The 20,670-nt window shown below is 39.0% G+C and overlaps 1 protein-coding gene across 4 annotated transcripts in view; it reads left to right on the top strand.

Moving 5' to 3' along the window:
• FOCAD (focadhesin) overlaps positions 1-20,670 on the top strand; it is a 302,497-nt gene that overhangs the window by 215,121 nt on the left and 66,706 nt on the right. For all 4 annotated transcript variants that reach the window (XM_019965885.2, XM_070794470.1, XM_070794471.1 and 1 more), the window contains 4 exons: positions 2,861-2,953; positions 9,821-9,909; positions 13,056-13,100; positions 17,992-18,100. In XM_019965885.2, coding sequence (XP_019821444.2) covers positions 2,861-2,953; positions 9,821-9,909; positions 13,056-13,100; positions 17,992-18,100 — 336 coding nt within the window. The remainder of the gene's footprint in view (positions 1-2,860; positions 2,954-9,820; positions 9,910-13,055; positions 13,101-17,991; positions 18,101-20,670) is intronic.

Raw genomic sequence — 20,670 nt, 5'->3', positions numbered from 1 at the left:
TGAATGAGATACACTGATCACCCTATTGGTCCTGTAATCAGCTTCTGTCCCCACTCTGGCCTTATTATCCTTCTTTCCCCCCTTTCTTCTATTTGCATATTTCCATAATGTGGTCTCTTCTTTTAGGCACATGCAGTAATGTTTCATTATACTTAGTACTACCTCTTATACACAGAAACTCTTACTCTTTCCTAAATCATAGAACCTGCTCACCTCAGCAGTCCATCAGACACCTGTCATTGCGTGGGTATGCAGAGTTAGTCTTAGAAAAAGTATATTGCACATGTTAATTAAAACTTAGTGCACAGTGCTTGAGAACCTTGCTTTATCATCTGTTGAATAACAGGGTTGAAACGTCATGATTTGGAACTTGTTTGTTGATTGGCTTTCCTTCAAAGGCTTCTCACAAGTATAGCAAATGATACATGATTTTCATACTTTAAAATGCTAATTATATTTGTCAGCCTAGAGACATTAACCTATATGGGAGGGTTATGTGTTGAATTGGAACGGGATCCTAAAATCTGTTTGTGTTAAAAATGGTCAAGAAAGTCTCTTGTGTCTGTAGCACAGCTGGAGAGTAAGGGCATGGCTGTATGCAAGCCGCTTCCCTAAGTCTCTCTTCTGTAAGGGAAAAAGTGAGAAAGTGCATTTTACAGGAGATTGGCCCCAGCTAACTCCACAGAACACAAAGACTAGGTATAATCTCAGGAAACCTGGGGAGTTCAGGCTGGTGTCTAGGCTCAAGCCTGACTGCCTCCCTGCACCTACCCTCAGATGTGGTCTGAGTAGCAGCAGGAGGAGTAGCTTTAACCTTCAGTTTATAACCTCCTTTTAAATAGGTTTCCTGGCATGAGCGTCTTTGTTCTTAGAAGCTTGACATTTGATTTGCTTATTTACTTTTGCATTTTTTTCATACTACTTTCTTTTCTTAACTCAAGAAGCAATTGAGATCATTGTCTTTCCAAAAACATTCAATGCTGTCTTTGCCAATTTGCCGAGACTTGAGCTTCCCAGGTGGGTTCGATCCCCGGTCAGGAAGATCCCCTGAAGGAGGGCATGGCAACCCGCCCCACTGTTCTTGCCTGGAGAATCCCATGGACAGAGGAGCCTGTCAGTCTATGGTCCATAGGGTCGCAAAGAGTCAGACACGCAAAGAGTCAGACACGACTGAGCGACTTAGCACACAGCACGTGGATATTCTCAGTTGTGCAGTGATGTCCGTGGATTATTTGGCAGCAAAATTTTAAGATATTTTGAAGTTCTGAAGAGGTAAAAGTTTTAGTTGTGGTGTTGGTTTTCTTTCTGTGTAATCCAAATCTCAAAATAGAACTCAAAGATTGTTCATCTATTTTATGGAAAGAAAACAGAATTGATAGGAAAAAAGTTAAAGGGAAGTCCCCACATTTTGGAAACAGAGAGCAAGGTCAAGGGCTAATTAGTGCCTCCTCAGCTTCCTGAACAATGAGAGAGGAAGCAGGAATTGGTGGGTTCATTCTTTCAAGGAGTTTTGCTAATATGTTGACAAGTCTCCCCCTACTCTACTTGACAGAATGAGTACTTAACCAGAAAAGCAAGAAACCTGTCTTTATAATTTTTTTAAGTTTATTTCATGATCTGAATATCTCTTTCATACTGTTTGAGTATCTGATTTTTAAAAAAGAAGCAATGGGATGAGGGGTGTAGATTTCAGACAGAGCTGATCTCTTTGTTCCCACAGACGCTTCATAATCTATTTATGTCCATTTGTGACTCTCTCTGCCCATTTCTGAACCCTCTGCAGTCACTGATCGATTTATAATCCTCATATCCTTCCAGAGTCCCTTGCTTGTTGTAGGCCCACACTGAGACAGGGATGAAAGAAAATGCCAGAAGCCATGGAAACCAACCCGGTTCAGAGAGGCTGTTCTCTTCCCTATCACAGAGCACTTGAGAAAATTAATTCCTGTTGTATAGTAAAAATCTCCGTAAACACTGTAGTTATCATGATCCTGGGGCAATCATATAGAAATTTGTCCTTTTTGTGTGTTTGTTGTTATTGTTTGTCTGCGAGACACAGACTAAGTTTCCGTTGTTTGAGTTTAGATGAGATGAGTTACAGGAAACATGAAATGTGATGCACTGTGACTGTTTTTTTCTTGAGTGATCTTTCTTTAACAGAAGCAGACCTTGGCAAGATTTGTTGCAAGATAGCCGTATACTAATAGGTAGAAACAGAAATGACTATGAAAACCAGATGTTTTGTCTGGGCCTGTCTTCAGAAACAGGATTTCAGTGTTGGCATATATCATTTTTCTCTTGTTTACCCACACTGATTAAAGGGCATTTATCTAGTGGTGTGCACAATTGCTGTGTGCGGGACTCATTTGCATGCTCTTACCACGACAGTTTCTACACAACATGATATTTCTGTTGGCAATTTAAGGTTATTACTTCAGAAACTGTCATACTGGAAGTCCAGGATGTGAGCAATATTTATTTTTATTTAAAATTACTAGGGGGATTTGTTAGACAAAACCTAGTTTCCTGACATTGACAAGAGGCTTTCTAGAGTTTCTCCCTAATTTTCAAAGACATATTTGTATTACACATGCATCTTAACTTGTGGTCATTGTAGGATTTTATTTGCTTTAATTTAGAAAATTCCAGGCTTATTTTATTTTGTCTTTGCAGGACTCTAAACTCCTCTCCTTTGAAAATCTCCAAAAGATCTTATTTGCGGTTATGATCCTAGACAGATTTGGTTTGTTTTAGAATCTAAACCATTGAAATGAAGGGGAAGAAAGAGTTCCTGATACAGTTTTCATTTTATTCTGTTTTAATATTGTGCAGCCTGATTTCTGGTGCATTTTCCCCACAGGTTCATATCCAGCCTTCCGAGTGGCACCGGGCAATTTTCCTCCCCCAGGCCTGGCTCGCATATATGACTCGTGCTTATCATGCCATTTTACAGGTAATGAAATCATGGGATGGCTTGCTTTAAAGCTTATCTCTTTTTTAAGTTTTACTGCAAATATGTATTTAATGTAAAAGCACTTAGGAAAATAGCATTATCAAAAATGCAGCTGTTTTCTTCTTTCTGACTTATAGTAATGCAAATCTGTGGCATCTAGAAAAATGGTACAGATTAATCTATTTGCAGAGCAGGAATAGAGACACAGACTAAAGAATGGACATGTGGCTTCAGGCAGGGAATGGGAGGGTGGGACAAATTGGGAGATTAGGTTTGACATATATACCCTACCATGTGTGACATAGGTGGCTAGTGGAAAACTGTTTTATTGCACAGGGAGCTCAGCTGGGTGCTCTGTGATGACCAAGAGAAGTAGGATGATGGTAGGTTAGAGGGAGGCTCAAGAGGGATGGGAAATATATATACATATAGCTGATTCACTTCATTGTACAGCAGAAACAAACATGTTTTAAAGTGATTGCTGCTAAGTCACTTCAGTTGTGTCCAACTCTGTGCGACCCCATAGATGGCAGCCCACCAGGCTCCCCCATCCCTGGGATTCTCCAGGCAAGAACACTGGAGTGGGTTGCCATTTCCTTCTCCATTTAAATCCTTTAAAGTGATTATACTCCAATAAAAAATGCAATGGTTATTGTTGCTCATAAAAGAATGTGAAGCATACATATATAACTGTACTTGAATTTTAAATGTGATGCCCCCCCCACATGTGTGTTCCATCCAGAGCTCCTTCTTAAACGCTGCTCTCCTGTGTCCTGCTGCTTGGTGAATGTCTGTTATTGTGCCTGATGTGCCCCATGGCTGGCCCACAGTACCTCAACTTGAGTACATCCCAGACTGAGTTATCGTCTTGTACCTGCCCCCTCTCCATCTAGACTTGCTTATGTCTCCAGCTTTATGTCTTCACCCTTCCCCTGCATTTTCAACCTTGCTCAATTTCTTTGTTTTCCTAAACACAGCGTGTCTTCCCTAACCTCTTAATTTTTTAGTTCCCCAACCAGGGATTGAACCTAGGCCCCCTGCATTGGGAATGTAGGGTCTTAGCCACTGGACCACCAGGGAAGTATACCCTAACTGTTTGACTTTTACCTACACTGTTCTTCTATTGCAGAACTGCCACTTCCCTTTGCCTAGTTCTTCTATTGCAGAACTGCCACTTCCCTTTGCCTAGTTCTTCTATTGCAGAACTGCCACTTCCCTTTGCCTAGTCAAGGCTCTTTTGCAGCTTTTCCCTTTTTGTCAAATTCCAGGAGTAAGTTTCACTTTGTATGTATAGTCAGTCATGGTGGTTTAAGGGGCACATGTTGGAATGGCAAATTTCTACTTGTTCTTTGTAGTTTTATCTGGGTGCCTCTCCTCTCCCCCCAGGGTTGTCTGTCCCTCGCATATGTTTCCTTAGAACCCACGCTTCCCTTTAGAAGCCCTCATCACCTCAGTTATGTGTCCAGGGTCTCCCTCCAGTTGTCTTTCTTCCTTACGGTCAGAAGCTGTTTTCCTATATGTTGTCTCTCCAGAACCTGACATATCTAAAACATAGTAGGTACTCACTAAATAAATGAATTATGCTTAATTTGACTTCTTTTATTCCAATAATATTGTAAGTTATAGTTTATGAATTTCAAAAATTAGAAATAATTTTAACCAGTTTGGGAATATATAAACATTTAACAATATGAGGAAAAAAAAAAAACTACTAACTTAATCCTTTTTCCTAGCTTAAAATTCATTGTTAAGGATGATAGGAAAAAAAAAAATCTAAATTACTAAAGAAATTGATGGCCCCAAATAAGATTTTCATGAAGTCTTAAGAAATAAGGTGTTGTGGTTAAATATAACAGGTGCCCCCAACCTCCGGGATCTAATGCCTGATGATCTGAGGTGGAGCTGATGTAATAATAATAGAAATAAAGTACACAATAAATAGAATGTGCTTGAATCATCCCAAGACCACCTTCCTCCTACCTTCTGGTCCATGAAAAGATTGTTTTCCACGAAACTGGTCTCTAGTGCCCAATAGGTTGGGGACCACTGTCCTAAAGGATGGAGGTGGGGCCAGAGGAATGACTAAGCATCTCAGCACCCATGTTTGCATCTTAAAACCTTGCTACAACATATTCAGTCTTTGATGCTTTAATAGAGGATGTACTCCAATACAGGCACCTGGAAGCAGCAAGAATAACTCCTTCTCCTGCAGAATGTCCTGAGAATTTTATTTAGCTCTTAGCATAAGGAAGGTCAAATAGGACAGGATTGTGGTATAACATGGGCATCCCTGGTAGCTCAGGCAGTAAAGTATCTTCTGCAATGCAGGAGACCCAGGTTCGATCCCTGGGTTGGGAAAATCCCCTGGAGAAGGGAATGGAAACCCACTCTAGTATTCTTACCTGGAGAATCCCATGGACAGGGGAGCCTGGCAAGCTACAGTCCATGGGGTCGCAAAGGGTTGTACCCAACTGAGCAGCTAAGCATACACTCATGGTATATAACATGCAGATGACAAGCAATTGATTTTTTAAAAAATACTCTATGGTTTCCTTTTCATAATAAGACCTTTATTAAATGACTAGTGTCTGCCCACCAACATGTAACATTTAGTATTTCAGTTCATCTTTACAGAAGCCCTTTGAAGTAGGTATTGTTAACCTCATGTAGAATGGGATTATAGATGGGAAAGCAGGGTTAGCAGGAAAGCAAAGCAAACAGCACACAACCCAACAGTCAGTAAATGAGAGAACTAGAACTTAACTTGGATTTGTCTGATTCCAGAGCCACAGCCTTTGCCACCATGTCATGCTTTTTCCCTAACACCATCATTGTGTGCCTCTGACTCTTTGCAACTCTATGGACTGTCGTCCGCCAGGCTCCTCTGTCCATGGGGTTTCCCAGGCAAGAATACTAGAGTGGGTTGCCATTTCCTTCTGCAGGGGAATCTTCCCTATTCACAGGTCAAACTCAAGTCTCCTGCTTTGGCAAGCTGATCCTTTGCCACCTAGCCACCTGGGCAGCCGTACACCATCATTAGTTGTTACAAATAATGCAAATTGGTTTAATATTTTCGAGATCAATTTATGAAAATCCAGCTGAGTATTTGTAATAATACAGGTCAATTATTCTGCCTTTTCTATTTTTGTTGGTGACAGTATGTATCTTTATATGTATTTATTTATCAATTAAAATCTCTTTCCTTTGGATTTCTAATAAGTCTAGTTCCATTGAGAATTGGTGATTAAGAGGTGAAACTCAAAGTAGGGGCTGTAAAAAAATTTTCAGTATTATTTTAAAAGTATAGCCATGCTCTATAGGCTATCAGTATTATTTGATATGCTGATGCATTTTAAGTGTTCAACAGGTTGTTTTTTTTTTTTTTTTAATAAGCCCACACACTTAAATAGAATTTACAGGATCTTAGAAGAATTAGAGCGACTGCCAAACTCCTCATCTATATCAAGAATTTCCGTCCTGGAGGATAGCTCTTTGGTACAGGAGGCGTAGTTACTTCCATCTGGTGCTAGACATGTTTTGTAGACTAGAGCATCATTTAGAGGAGCCATGTTTTATTCAATAAGCCTAGGAGACACTCTGAAAGGTACATTCTGCATTATTTCCTGGAGGTTGACTGTAATGTGAATAAGTTTGCAATTTGAACACTTCTAGTGACTTTCACTTGGGCATCAGCTTCTAGCCTCATCTAATTTTCCACAAGAACATGGGATTTTGAATTATAAGCATATCAAAGTGATTGACATGGGGAGGTATTTGAATTTCTTGCCATGAAGTTGAAAAATGCAGCTACAGTTTGACTGACAATTTTGAGTCCATTTTGGTAAGGTGCCATCCAGTCGACTTGACCTTGCTCCTTTTGAGAGATGCTAAGGAGGTTAAGGTTTCCAACCTTTATGTAAAGGGTCCTTAGGGATTATGACTATGACCTCAGACAGGACAGAGGGGTTAAAAATAGGTTGACTGAAGATACTTGTTTCCTGCATTGGTCAGCTGGCCACATAATAATCTGAAGTCAAAACCAGTCAGGAATTGTGACTACTAGTAAATCACTCTTTGACCATTTGTAAAGGTTGTTTTCAGTGTGCAAGGTTAGAATTAGGCAAACTTGCTCACTGTAATCAGCAAGTTGTAGTTACACAGGCCGAGGGTGTTTTTTGGTTTTTTTTTAAGGAAGATGAATAGATAAATTAATAATTGAAATCTACAGGCCATCCAAAAATCTCAGTTCAAGGGATCATTTCAGCCTTTTCTCTCCCAATGAGTGTTTGCCCCACCTCACCCCTCTTCTTAACCATAGCTGTTAACCAGAAGCAGAGGAGACTGAGTTAAATGCCACTGGATCTCGTATCAGTAGGTGAAGGATTGGATGGCAAAGTGGGTCTGAATAAATAGCCTAACATTGACTGGGTGGAAGGAGTTAGAGACATTTCAGAAGAGAAGATTGAGAAGAACTGAAACTCTGAGAAAGGAATAATGAAAAATGTACTTAGTCACAATAGAGTTGTACTGATTTATGGCTACAGGAGAGATCAGAAAAGTAGACCTTCTAAAGAGGCTGCACATATACGGGCCTTTTTGTGTTTTGTTTATTTCTGAACGATTTTTAACCTTTTAATTTCTTATCTTTTATGGAAAGCATTATGGAACGTAAATATTTTAGGAGGAAAGAGGAATGATTTAAGAAGCATAATAAACAGAGGTAGGCAATAGGCATGATTTTCTGTTTTGCTTACCCTCTTAGAAGGCTACAATCAATATTAAATGTTAATGTCTTCCCAGTTTGACCATCTCTGATACCTTGCTCCAAGAGACAGAGGGAGAATGAAAAGGTCAGAATTCTATCATTGGAAACACAGAGGTGGGGATGGACACTGACTGAAGTAAATAGAAACTATGAAGGACGTGAACAGAATGCCCACCAGATCTCAGTGTGCTGAACTGGTGAGCCCCAGGGCACTGTGTGCTGGAGGTTGTGCAAAATACAGCGCCTCCTTAGCTGGATAAATTGTCCTTGTCCTTGTCAATGAGCTTACAGGCTAGTAACAAGAGTGTATAAGAGAAATACAGGGACATGCAACTGTATAGTCTGGATATTACATTTTGGGGAACTTTTTACTCTTTGAGAGTATGCAGATTAAAACTATGAATTACTTCAAGAAGGTTTTATATACATATATATTCATGAGAGAATAGCTTATAAGAAGATAATAAGGGGGATTTGTTTTCTACAGCAGACCTGATAATGGTAGTAATTATTCCCAGTCACTATACTAAATAGACACTTTTTCACATTATTTAATGTGATACTGTAATGCCATAAGTCAGGTGTTTGCTATATTTTACAAATGGAAACTGAAGCTTGGAGAGGTGAAGTGACTTGCCCAGATTTACACAGCACACAAATAGAAATGCCATTAGGTCAGGACATCATGATTTCAGAACCCACATCCTTAACCTAAAGCTGTATTGCTTCCCTCTCTAGAATATATAGAGAGATACGTTTTTCTTCTGTAGAGCACATCCTACAACTCTAAAATCAACAAGAAAAATCAACCAATAGAAAAATGAACAGAATAAGAAACCCGAATAGTCTTTAAACATTTGGAAAGATGCTTAATCTCAGTAAATAGTAAAATGAAAATTAAAACTGTAATGGGCCCCATTTTCACACTCCCCAAAATGGTAAGAATGTAAAAGCCTGACAATCCCAAATGCTGTCAAGGATGTGAGATAGCCAGAAATCGTTTACTGCTGCTAAGTCACTTCAGTCGTGTCCGACTCTCCGCAACCCCATAGACAGCAGCACACCAGGCTTCCCCATCCCCGGGATTCTCCAGGCAAGAACACTGGAGTGGGTTGCCATTTCCTTCTCCAATGCATGAAAGTGAAAAGTGAAAGTGAAGTCGCTCAGTTGTGTCCGACTCTGTGCGACCCCATGGACTGCCGCCTACCAGGCTCCTCCGTCCATGGAATTTTCCAGGCAAGAGTACTGGAGTGGGGTGCCATCGTTTACCACTAGTGGGAACAAAAGCAACACAAACACTCCTGAAAACAGTTTAGTATTACTCTGTAATGCATACTAATAAGTTCTTGTTTGATTTAAGGTATATCAATAAACCAGAATTTTAACTACATTTAAATAATTTAACTGGTGATGCAGGAAAGGGGAAAGCATCTGATCAAAATAATTGAGTGTAAAAAAAATAAAACAGAAAATAAATATTTGAAGGTTTTGCCTTTAACAGGTTGATGATATTAACTATATATATATATATATATATATATGTATATATATATATTTTTTTTTTTTTGGCCTGGTACTGGTTGAGAATTATGTCTGTAAATTGAGTCAAGAAATAGAAAATGTAGTGTGCAGCTGTTTGATAATAATTTTTGTTACACCTTACCTTAATCTTAAGTATTATGTACTTCTTACTCATTTTCTAACCATTCTGTTGTAATGGTGGTAATCCAATCTTGGTATTGTGTCAGGTCAAATTAGCAGCTGCTGACACAGTCAGATTATTACTATATGGAGGATTTGTTGAATGGGACCTATGAACTTCAAATCTGCTTTTAATAGATATCCCAACATTTAATGCTCTGCACTAAATTTGCCAAATATACAACTGCTCCAGGATATACTTATTTGGTGAATGTGGAAATCCCTAGCAGTCATATAATTCTCTCTCCTTACACATCCTCTGTCATAATCTGCTATCTTATCAGGAACACCTAAGGCTACTTGGGAAAGGATCCATCTGTTACCTAAGTGTTTTCCAAAGAAATTTTAAGATCATTTTGGCCATAGAGTTTGCATGCTGATGGATGCTGTGCTTTTTGCAGGGAAGGATAGGAGAACTGGATTTGCAGTTAAAACATGGAAAAGAAGGACCTGAAGAGGTGCAGTACAAAAAAAACACAGCCTGGCTCTGGTAAGGGATGGCTTTCTGTGCTCATTATTTGTCATGGGAAATGAACTGTGAAGGAGAAGGGAACTACCTTTAAAGACTTAAATGTTGGGATTTTAACTTCTCTATGAGCCTAAGTGGGCAATGGCCAAAGATGTGATGGATGTATTTTCCATCTTCTCCCCAGATAAAAGAAGGAGAGCTTTATTCATGGGTTTTATATATTTTTATTGTTTTCTTAAGCAGTGCGGAAATGGTTTGTTTTTCCCTTTTTTCCCTATAATTGATTATTTTACACGCTTTTGAATAAAGGTTGAGTATTTTTCTCACTCATTTAGTGAAAGAATACCTTCTGCTGCCCTGCTCTTCCCTCCTCAACACATCTTCATTACTAGGCACAACTTTACCATGTTAAGACTGTAATTTCTTTGGCAGACATCCCCCAGTGAATTCCCACTATATTATCTAGAAATGTGTAAGTGCTGGCACATTAAAAGCAGTTTAAAGTGTTACATAGGTTGGGATGAATACCTTGTCAGATTAATGTTACAGCAGCCTAAATCTAAGTAAAGTGCCCAGAATCTAATAAATAACTTTGCTTGTAGCCACAGATTTCTTTAATATAAAAATCTGTTCAAAGGTTACTTGGGTTTCAGTTTTTAATTTACTAACAATTGGCATATGTAGAAAAGCAGAAGCTGTGTGTGTGTGTGTGTACTCGCATGTTTAAATAATTCTATTCTGTTATATTTCCCAGATTCATTTTAAAAATAGCCATGCAGTTTAAAACATTATGACATTGGATTTAAGATTAGAGATTAAGCATTTGGATTTTGCTTCCTATTTGCTATTTTCCTTTACACATAGTTTTAGTTTCATCTTCTGAAAATGATAATCTGGGGAGTGGTATGTTAGCTATACTATTCCAAATATACACGGTGACATATGGAATCAAGGATGTGAGAGAGAAATGGAAGTCAAGGATAACTCTAAGATTTTGACTGTGAATAAGTAAAAGTATGGCATTCTCATTTACTAAGATAGAGAAAACTACAGAAAAACAAATCTATCTAGAGTAGAAATTAGATTTGAGACATGCTAACTCTGAGATGCCTAATTAGACCTACAGTTTGGAGGTATCAAGTAGGTTGTTGACTATGAGTCTAGAGTTCAGGGTGAGTTCAGGGCTGGATGTATAAATTTTGGAATCATCAGCATATCGACTGCATTTAAAATCAAGATGCTGGATGAGGTCATCTAGGGAATGAGCAAAGACAGAGAAAAAGTCAGAGGACTGAGCCCTGGAGCACTTCAACATTTAGAAGGCAGATGAAGAGGGAGCCAATAAAGCAGATGGAACATTAGTGATCAGTACTGTAGGAGGAAAACCAAGAGAGAATGGAATCTGCAAAGTCACCTTAAAAGCTTAAGGAAGAAAGTGTTTCAAGAGAAGAGCAATCAGTTGTGTCAGATACTGCTCTGAGACTGTGAAAGATGGAGACTGAGAGTTGAGCATTAGATTGGCCTCTTGACAGTCATTGTTAACCAAGAAGGAGCTGTTTTGTAGGGACAAAAGCCAAATTATAGAAGGGTCTAGAGAGAACGGAAGGAGGTAAACTTGAGTCCTAAGTATAAACTGTTCTTTTAAGTGAGTTCTGAGGTGTGAGATGCAGTGAAATGGGGCAACAGCTGGAGGGCTTCTTTTCCTAAGATGGTAGATGTTATAGTGTGTTCAGGAGCTACGGGGAGTAAGGCAAGTGGAGAAGGAAGAATTGGTGATGTGGCAGAGAAGGGAGCGTCGGGAGGGGGAGGGATCTCGTGGAGGCTGTCGCCCTGTGTAGAAGTACAGGCAGGTCATCACGTGTAAATATTTCATGTTGACCAATAGAAGAATACACTGAACGCACTATACTCCATTTAGGAAGGCCAAGATTGGACAGTATGTTTTAGAGAAGTTTATTGTCAAATGGTTTTATAAAGTACGAGTTTAAGGATCATTTTGCAACTATCTGAAGAAGTTGGCTCTTAAGAATGACTCATTCTGAGAGTGCTGGATAGCTAAGATTTTATTTTAAATGCAACTACTTATAAATGCAAATATAATTTATATTTGCAAAACATTTATATAGTTATAAAAACTTTAAATTTATGAAACTCAAAGTGTATAGTGAAAATATTTATGATATCCTCTTCATAATATAAGTTTGTCAATGATTGTTTTTCACTTTATCTTAAGACTCTTATATGAAAAAAATCCTATGAATATTTGAATTGAACATACCTTCTTTTAAATCCATAAATGTAGTTTTTTTAGTTCAACTTTATAACCATGTTTTTTTTAAAATTGAGATATGATTGACATATAAAATTATATTAGTTTCATGTATATTGTAACCAACATTTAAAATTTTATTTTATATACATACATAGTGACAATGCTATTATGTATAATTTGAGAGTAATAAATTCTTGTCTTGATGAGCTCCTGTGTAGAAAAGAAAGACTGTCTTGTTCAGGCTTCTGTAACAAAAATATCATAGACCAGATGGCTTAAACAATAGAAATTCATTTCCCACAGTTATAGGAGCTGGGAAGCCCTAGATCAAGGTGACAGCCCACATGGTGCTGGTGAAGCCCTGCTTCCTAAGTTTGCTGATGGGCTGTCATCTCCTTGTAGCTTCACTTGGTGGAGAGCAGAGAGAAAGCAAGCCCTCTGGTCTGTCTTCTTAGAAGGACACTCGTCCCATTCATGAGGGCCCCACCCATTCTTATGATCTCCTAAAGGTCCCACCTCCAGATGCCATACACTCAAAGTTAAGATTTCAGTATGTCAGTTTGGAGCAGGAGACACAAACATTCAGTCCATAACAAAGAGTAATATAAAGGACACTTGTATACCCACCACTCAGTGTAAGAGTATATGGCAACATTGCCTATACATGAATTACATTCACCTCCTTCCCTGTTTCTACTAAGTAATCTAAGGAATAAGAAGATGAAACTATCTTGAGGGTGAAGCCCTTTATTAAGTTCTTTCACCTTACACTAAAATTCTACATGGAAATTTTAAGATCTGGAGTCATTGCCAGAGATTCTTGTTAATTGATGAATAAGCAAAAAGATTGCTTTCTTTTATAAGATCTCAAACCTGTTTTCCAACTGTATTGCAGGGTTCGAGACATGTTGACTGATGAAATCACCAAAGCAGCTGCAAAGTAAGATCCATTTATTCTCTTACCAGAAATTTTCTATAAACATTTTTTCCCCTTACAGGTATGAATAATTTCTCCTTTTCAGGCAGTTCATAAGGATTTTAAAGGACTTTTTAGTTCTTTTATAAAAAATCAGTCGTTGTCCTTTCTCATATGCAGTTAATTCTTACTACATGTCTTTCTGTGAAAATACAGAGAAAACAGTACAGGCACATAACTTTTACATCAAAGATATGTCCATGTTGTATACTTTACAAAACGCTCTGTGCTATGGCTTAGATTTAAAGGATTGCAGTTTAGTACGGGGGAAGAAGTCTTTGCTAATGTGAGTTATGTCTGTTTTACAAATAGATTAAATCTCAAGTGTGAGCCAGTAAATAATTTAAGGCAGAGCCTTTTATTCTCCTGGTGCTATTGGACCAAGTGTATCTAAATATTGAATTTTTTAATACTAAAAACTAATGTGAAGACTCAGTTAAAAAGGCAGTTTCTATCATATCTTTATGATTCCTTTAACAAAAATAGCTTGAGCATTACTACCTTAAGGCTTTTTATTTATCTGAAGCCACCTCTCACTGAGAAAATTATACCCTAGTGAACTTGCTTGAACAATCTCTTCAAGTCCCTTTGTTAGCATGCTGCCTAATTTTTCCTGGTAGTAAGTTACATGTCAGTTACATACACTTCTTTTCACTATTCTTCTTAGTTGCTGCCATTTCTGTTTGACTTCCTTTCTTCTTATTCACCAAATAATATAGATATACCTTTGACCTAGAGGATTTCATATGTACTGAAAGTCCATATTATCTAGAAATATTTAACTACAGTATAGTTGATCTCTCTCATTTCCCAGAACCTTCTGTAGCTAAATAGGCTTTGCCTAAAAAAAGATAAAACATAATCTACCTTAGAATTCACTTTCCACTGGCAGTTTCTTACACAGATAGTTTGCTGTAAAATCTGATCTCGGTACCTGATCACTATTCAGCCTCATGTCCTCTGAATAAAGGGAAAGAGAAGTGGTAATCCTCCCCTACCCTCAGTTCTGTGGGCAGCCCTGCTGACGTATCTGTTGACAAAATGAAAACTAAAGTACAGAGAGGGTTCCATAGGAACTCATTTGTGTCTGCTTCTGTAGTTTGGTGAATTGCAGACACAGTGGGAGAGCTTTCAGCTTCTTATTGGAGGGGAAGAGGTGCTGGGATGGGGACCGCCTTTAACCTTTACCTTTCATAGTTTATTCTATTGAATAGTCTACTTAGTTCCTGTTAAAAACAACGCCCTGACGTTTGCAACAAAAGCTCAAATGCTGAAGAAACTAGCGTCTTTCTATTAAAACAAACTGTAATTTTGCCTCTGCAGTAGCTTTTGCAGATTCCATTCTAAAATTTTATTTCACCAAGACTTTAATCTTCAAATCTGCAAAGCATCATTTCATGACTAAGTGTGTTCACATTCCCAGTGATATTGAGTACCAATAATTTATGTTCTCATGGTGTTACCTTTTCATCAAACATTTCAAAGTATTTTATAGATCTTTTCTTATTAAAACCATCCTGACAATACTAGGGATTCACAAATGAGCAGGAGATAGTTAAGGTCCAGAGGCTGAGAGATTAATGATAGAGAGGAAGAAAAAAATCACTCTGCTGCCTTCTCTTTGCTTTTTCCCACTGGCTTCCTCCAAATATGTGAGGACCCCCTTATCACCTCCTGCCAGTTTAGTCTTCTGTTCCTTGGACTGTGGCCGCCTTAGGTGGTGGTGGTTGTCGTTTTAGTCACTAAGTCATGTCCAACTCTTTTGCATGGACTATAGCCCACCAGGCTCCTCTGTCCATGGGATTTCCCAGGCAAGAATACTGGAGCTGGATACGATTTCCTTCTGCAGGGGATTTTCCCAGCCCAGGAATTGAACCCATGTCTCCTGCATTGGCAGGCAGGCAGATTCTTTACCACTGAGCCACCAGGCTCCTTTGGGCCAATGTAGGGCTTATTTTGTTCTAAGGCGTAAATTAAATGTAGGAAGTAAAACACTAGTTACAGGATTAGACTGATGTAAGTTTATTTTTGTTGTTAATAATTAAATAGGTTTGAACCTAAGATAAAAATCCCCAAAGGAGTGGGTCACTTCACTAATATGTAATGTAATACTTTGTCCCTAAGAAAGCATCAGTGTAGCTCATCCTTCCTTGAGCTTCTTAATTAGGTTAATGGCATCCGTTTCAAAGGACAATTTAATTAAAATGTCAGTGGTGTTGCCTAGATAAATACTGTACTGATGCTGACATGTTATTATGCAAATTAGTCACCGCTACTTGACTGGTTGGGGATAGTTACGGTGATCAACAAGGTGAAGCGTTTTTGCTGAACAAATTCTAGAGTTTCACCTGGCTAGCTCCTCCTTGAATATGTCTCATGAGTATGTATGGAGTGTCTTCTCTCTGTAAGTCACTACGTAAGGCCTGTGGGGAATGTAAAGATGATGAAGAGCTAGTCACCATGCCTTTATGAACATGTAACTTGGCCTAAGCATACCTTGTGTGGCTGGTTTTTTTTTTTTCTATTCAAAGATTAATGTACAGATATGCTTTTAGTCTGCATCCAAAGATCTAATTACCAGTGACTTTAAATATATTTTTCTCCATTTTACAAAAACAATATATGCTTCGTAATGTAAAGACCAGTGAAACTTTTCAAATACAACTATTTGGGGCACTGTTTTAAAACAGGATAAATTCTCTTTTAGAATTTTAGGGTTAAAAAGACACTTTATGTCATCTTGACAATTTTTTTTTTTTAATATGGACCATTTTTAACGTCTTTATTGAATTTGTTACAATATTGCTTGTTTTATATTTTGGTTTTTGGTACACAATAGCTCCCCAACCAGGGATCAAATCTGAACCCCTTGCTTTGGAAGACGAAGTCTTAACCACCGCACTGCCAGGGAAGGTCCAGACCAATATTCTTGATTTAGAAGATTTGTTATGCAATTTCTGGTGACCATCTAAGAATTTCTTCAGGGTGATACATTCACTGAGAATTTAAAACTTTTTTTAAAATCTAACTTCAGGGATTCATGATCATTTTTGCAGAACAGACTTCAAGATATTCTCAGCTAAAGGAAAGAGAGAATATTAGAAATAAAAGATTTAATTTTGATTTTAACTGGTTGTCTGGCTAGGGCACCTGGGAATGCCCATATCTTGCCTTACTTACTGGTATTTTATTATTAACTATAGGAGTTGCCAGTAATCCTCCTTGAAAAACTCCTTCAACCTCAAGTCTTCCTTTCTGTTCTTTCCCCCTGCCCCATCCCACAATATAAATGTTGTCTTATCAAACATATGACAGGCCTTTTAGAGAAATGATTGGAGAAGGAGTAAACAAAATGACCCAGAGTACAAAGCCTTACTGAGTTTAATCAACCCTAGAGCGGGAGCGGGAGAAAGAAGGAAGGATTGGATGAATTGATAGATGGAAGAACTTGATAACGACGAGTCCCGAGTTCCATTCTTACCAAATGGAAACCAAAATGCAAGAACACAAGTTTATACTAACCTGTTAATGCCCACTAACTCACATGTTTGGTCACGACTGTGGCCTAGGGCTGGATGTACTAGACTTGCCTGGGGAGCAGATCTGGAGATCCACGCATCAGTTCTCTTCCTGCACCAGGGTAAGCAGGGAGTCATTCTCAGATGTACGCATTGGTTCAAGTTCAGGTCCAAGGTCCAGGTTCAGAGAAACATTCTCTGTATTTATAGGAACCCGGCTTCTCTGGTAGCTCAGATGGTAAAGAATCTGCCTGCAATGCAGGAGACCCCAGTTCCATCCCTGGGTTGAGAAGATCCCCTGGAGAAGGGAATGGCTGTCTACCCCAGTGTTCTTGCCTACTGAATCCCATGGGCAAATCATGGGATCACAAACTGTCAAACACAACTGAGCGACTAGCACTACACACAATCCTAGGACTAATTGAGAACTGAAGTATCTGGTGGTAAGGGTACCCTGAGTTCTGTTATGATGGAGTCGGCAGGCCAAGAGCGTGTCATCAGTGACCCCCTGGGGACTTTATTCGGTAGGAGGACTTTGGAATTATGGAATAATATTAAATGTACATTTTTCAAGTAGTAAGTATATTTAAGAGATTCAGTTTTCTTGATACCAAATTCAGAAGTCAAACTGAAGATTTATTGCCAATATTAGAAAACTACCATTTGGATGATATAAGAAGACATCTCTCAATCCAAATTGCCTGAGAACAAGCCTTTTTTGGATCTTCTCTAGGGGCTCTGAATCATGTTACAGAATGACTCGAAGGTTGCTGGCTTCGGCATATTAAGAGACAGAAGGAGAAAATGATAACGATGGACGAGAAAGCCGCCAGTGGGTCGAGTTGCTAGTGAAGGGTGCCTTGTGAAGCAATTCACTAGAAGTTGGTTCCACATACCAGTGCTTTAGAAAAGCCGGGGACCAATTCCATTCTGTTGGGCTTATTCACATAACTGTCCTTGGCTGGGTTTCTAAAATAAATCCGTACATGTATATTGACTGAAGATGATGCTGAAGAAGATGGCTTGGGAAATGTAAGGTCAAATGATGAAATAAAAAATTTTAGGGAGAAGGAGCTTAGATATCTGAGCTGGGATTTTTTTTAGGTTCCCCAAAGCATAATGACCATACATTTATAAGAAGAGTTAAAAATTAACACTAGCATCAGAAGAAGGACAGAAGCTTCTAACTCCAGGGAACAAACAGACCTGCATTTCCAAGGCTCTGTGAAGGGGTGGAAGTGCTTTTTGACCTCATCTGCCCTCCCTATAATAGCGCCTTCTCTTCTCCTGGTTAATGCCCCCAAATCCTCTCTTGGGATCTTTTTCTTTTTAAACAGAGACAGCCCGGTGGTCAAAGGCAACGCGCTGTTAGCCTTAAGCAGCCTCGCTGTCGTCGTTTCCAAACATGAAGTCAGCCTCTGCTCAGACTCTGACGGAGTCCTGGAGGTGAGTTCAGGGTGATTAGAACCAACTGGCTTTGGTTGTGTAACGTGTGAAAAGTGAGACTTTTCCGTAAGCCTGGCCCTGAATTTAGGAGATTACCGTCATGGGCTGTGCTACCCGATGCGCCTTTATACCAGAAGCCTTGGTGTCCTCTAAAACTCTTTTCTTCGCTGCTTTTCTGTTTTGCTTTCTCCATCACAGTTAAGTGGTCATTTCCATTTGAAGGTGCCAATTTTATGCAACAGGGGTTGTCTTTCTGTGATTACATCATGGTAACCAATCTTAGGAGGTTAACTAGGCCTACTGAAAGTGAACAGTGCTGTCAAAAAATGATAAATAAGCAGTGTTTACTGACTGCAAAAAATCGCACTTTGCATTTTAATTGTAGATGTCAATGAGAAAGTGCCTATTCATTTTTGCAAGGCATTTATTTCTTAATTAAACATGTAGCAAGCTGGCCAGTGTTCATTTTCAATGTACTTTTTCAGATAATTCATATCTGTCAAAATAAAAAAGCTTGGATTCATTCTCCTTTTAAGCCCCATTATCTGGTAGCTATCATTATCTGGAGACAATATAGTCAAGTGGTTGAAAAACATAGTCTTTGGCATAGGAGTAGAGCTAGTAAACACAGGTATTAGGATTTAAATCCTATTGTTGTCTCCTCACCTTTCAGAGCCTATTTGCCATCTGTAAGATGGGGATAATAATACTTACCAGACAGGATTATTGTTAGGATTAGATGAAGTTATATATGTAAGGTACAATGGCTGGTAAATACTCAGCAATAGTAACTGTTATCAAGAGCATCAGTATATACTTCACCACTTCTTGTTGCAAAAAAAATGAGCTTTTTTTCAATGCTTTTCAGCCTATCTCTGTCCCCGCAGAGTGCCTTTTGGACCACTTATATTCTTTTTTCATGGTATGGTTTTTTGATTCCTTTTTTTGGTGGGTTCTTTGGGGGCAAGAAACCAACTCTTAATTTAAATTAAAAATGGAGCTAGAAGAAAAAGGAATCTGGACATGCACAGAATTGAAGGCAAAGCTTAAAAACCAAGTTGGGAGAAGAACAGGGGTCCAGGCACAGGTACTGATGAACCATCTCTGCAGACTACTCCTATTGGGATGGATCAGCTCTAGTCACTTACTGTCTTTGCATCACTCCCTTAAAATTTGGAATCCCATGAGTCCCAGTCCTACACTTTCGGCAGGGTAGGATGAGTCGCTTGATTGAGCATTTAACCAGGCTTCAAATTCTGAAGGAGGGAATTCCCCACAGGGTGCTCTTACCAGTAAACAATAATGCTGTTTGGCAAAATCTCTTCATGTATATTACACGTGGAGAAGAGATGAAGACCAAGGGACTATTGCATGAAGGACAAAAATGTAGCTAGTTACCATATGGTAATTTAAGGCCAGAATCTTATTTTAATAATGAGGAAGATGAAAATCTTTTAGACAGGAAATGTTTCGTATCCTTGAAAAAGGTATGGAATACTTTAGCAGAAGCAACATGCTAGGTAGATCTACAGCCTAAAAAGTAAGCATGTCTTCCTAGGACTCCTTTATTTTGGTGTTATTTATGTAGGACTACCAGTGGTGCAGGATGTTTGCCTCAGTAGTAACTGGAGGTCTAGCTCAGAGTTTGAGCTCTAGGCTCTCCTGTTCTCCATTCCCTGAATCTGTGTCCTGTCCACAAAGCACATAGTCCACAAAACATTGAGAAGCCACCCAAGCCAAAGACAGGGCTTTTCTTTTACTCTTGATGACCTCGCCTTTGACTTTTACTCAGCATGAAGGCAATGGCACCCCACTCCAGTACTCTTGCCTGGAAAATCCCATGGACGGAGGAGCCTGGCAGGCTGCAGTTCATGGGGTCGCTAAGAGTCGCATACGACTAAGCGACTTCACTTTCACTTTTCACTTTCATGCTTTGGAGAAGGAAATGGCACCCCACTCCAGTGTTCTTGCCTGGAGAATCCCAGGGACGGGGGAGCCTGGTAGGCTGCCGTCTCTGGGGTTGCACAGAGTCGGACACGACTGAAGCGACTTAGCAGCAGCAGCAGCAGCAGCAGCATGAACTCAAGACCTCATTATTTGACTAAAGTTGAAATTTTCAAACTTCATTCAAATCTGCATTTGAGCAACAACTGAAGATCTTAAGAAGCAGATCTTCTTTGATTCAAGGAATTAATTCCAAGGATTCTTAACACTATTTCAGCTTTTACAGTACCACCTGGGTGTTACCGTGTGAATTAATGAATGTTTTTTGACATCTGTTGTCATGAATGATTTTTAAAACCAAGTTCTCTTTTTATTGAGTTGGGTTTTGTTGTTGTTGTGTTTGTTTTTTCTTCTCTTTCCTCTTCTTTTCCAAACTGAAGATCATCTATGTTTTCATATCTACTTGACTAGGCAGTTGTTGTGATGATGTGTGAATGGTAAGTACAGTGATAATAAGCAGCAAAGCTGGAAGTGGTCAAAACATTTTGTTGGCTGCTTTATTGAAATGACAAGTCAGAAAGGGAAGGTTTGATTTGCCTTCCCTGCACATCTCTCCCTTTAAACTT

The sequence above is a fragment of the Bos indicus genome, chromosome 8, assembly GCF_029378745.1.
Source record: "Bos indicus isolate NIAB-ARS_2022 breed Sahiwal x Tharparkar chromosome 8, NIAB-ARS_B.indTharparkar_mat_pri_1.0, whole genome shotgun sequence".
Lineage (NCBI taxonomy): Eukaryota > Metazoa > Chordata > Mammalia > Artiodactyla > Bovidae > Bos > Bos indicus.
This window is presented reverse-complemented; position numbering and strand designations above follow the sequence as displayed.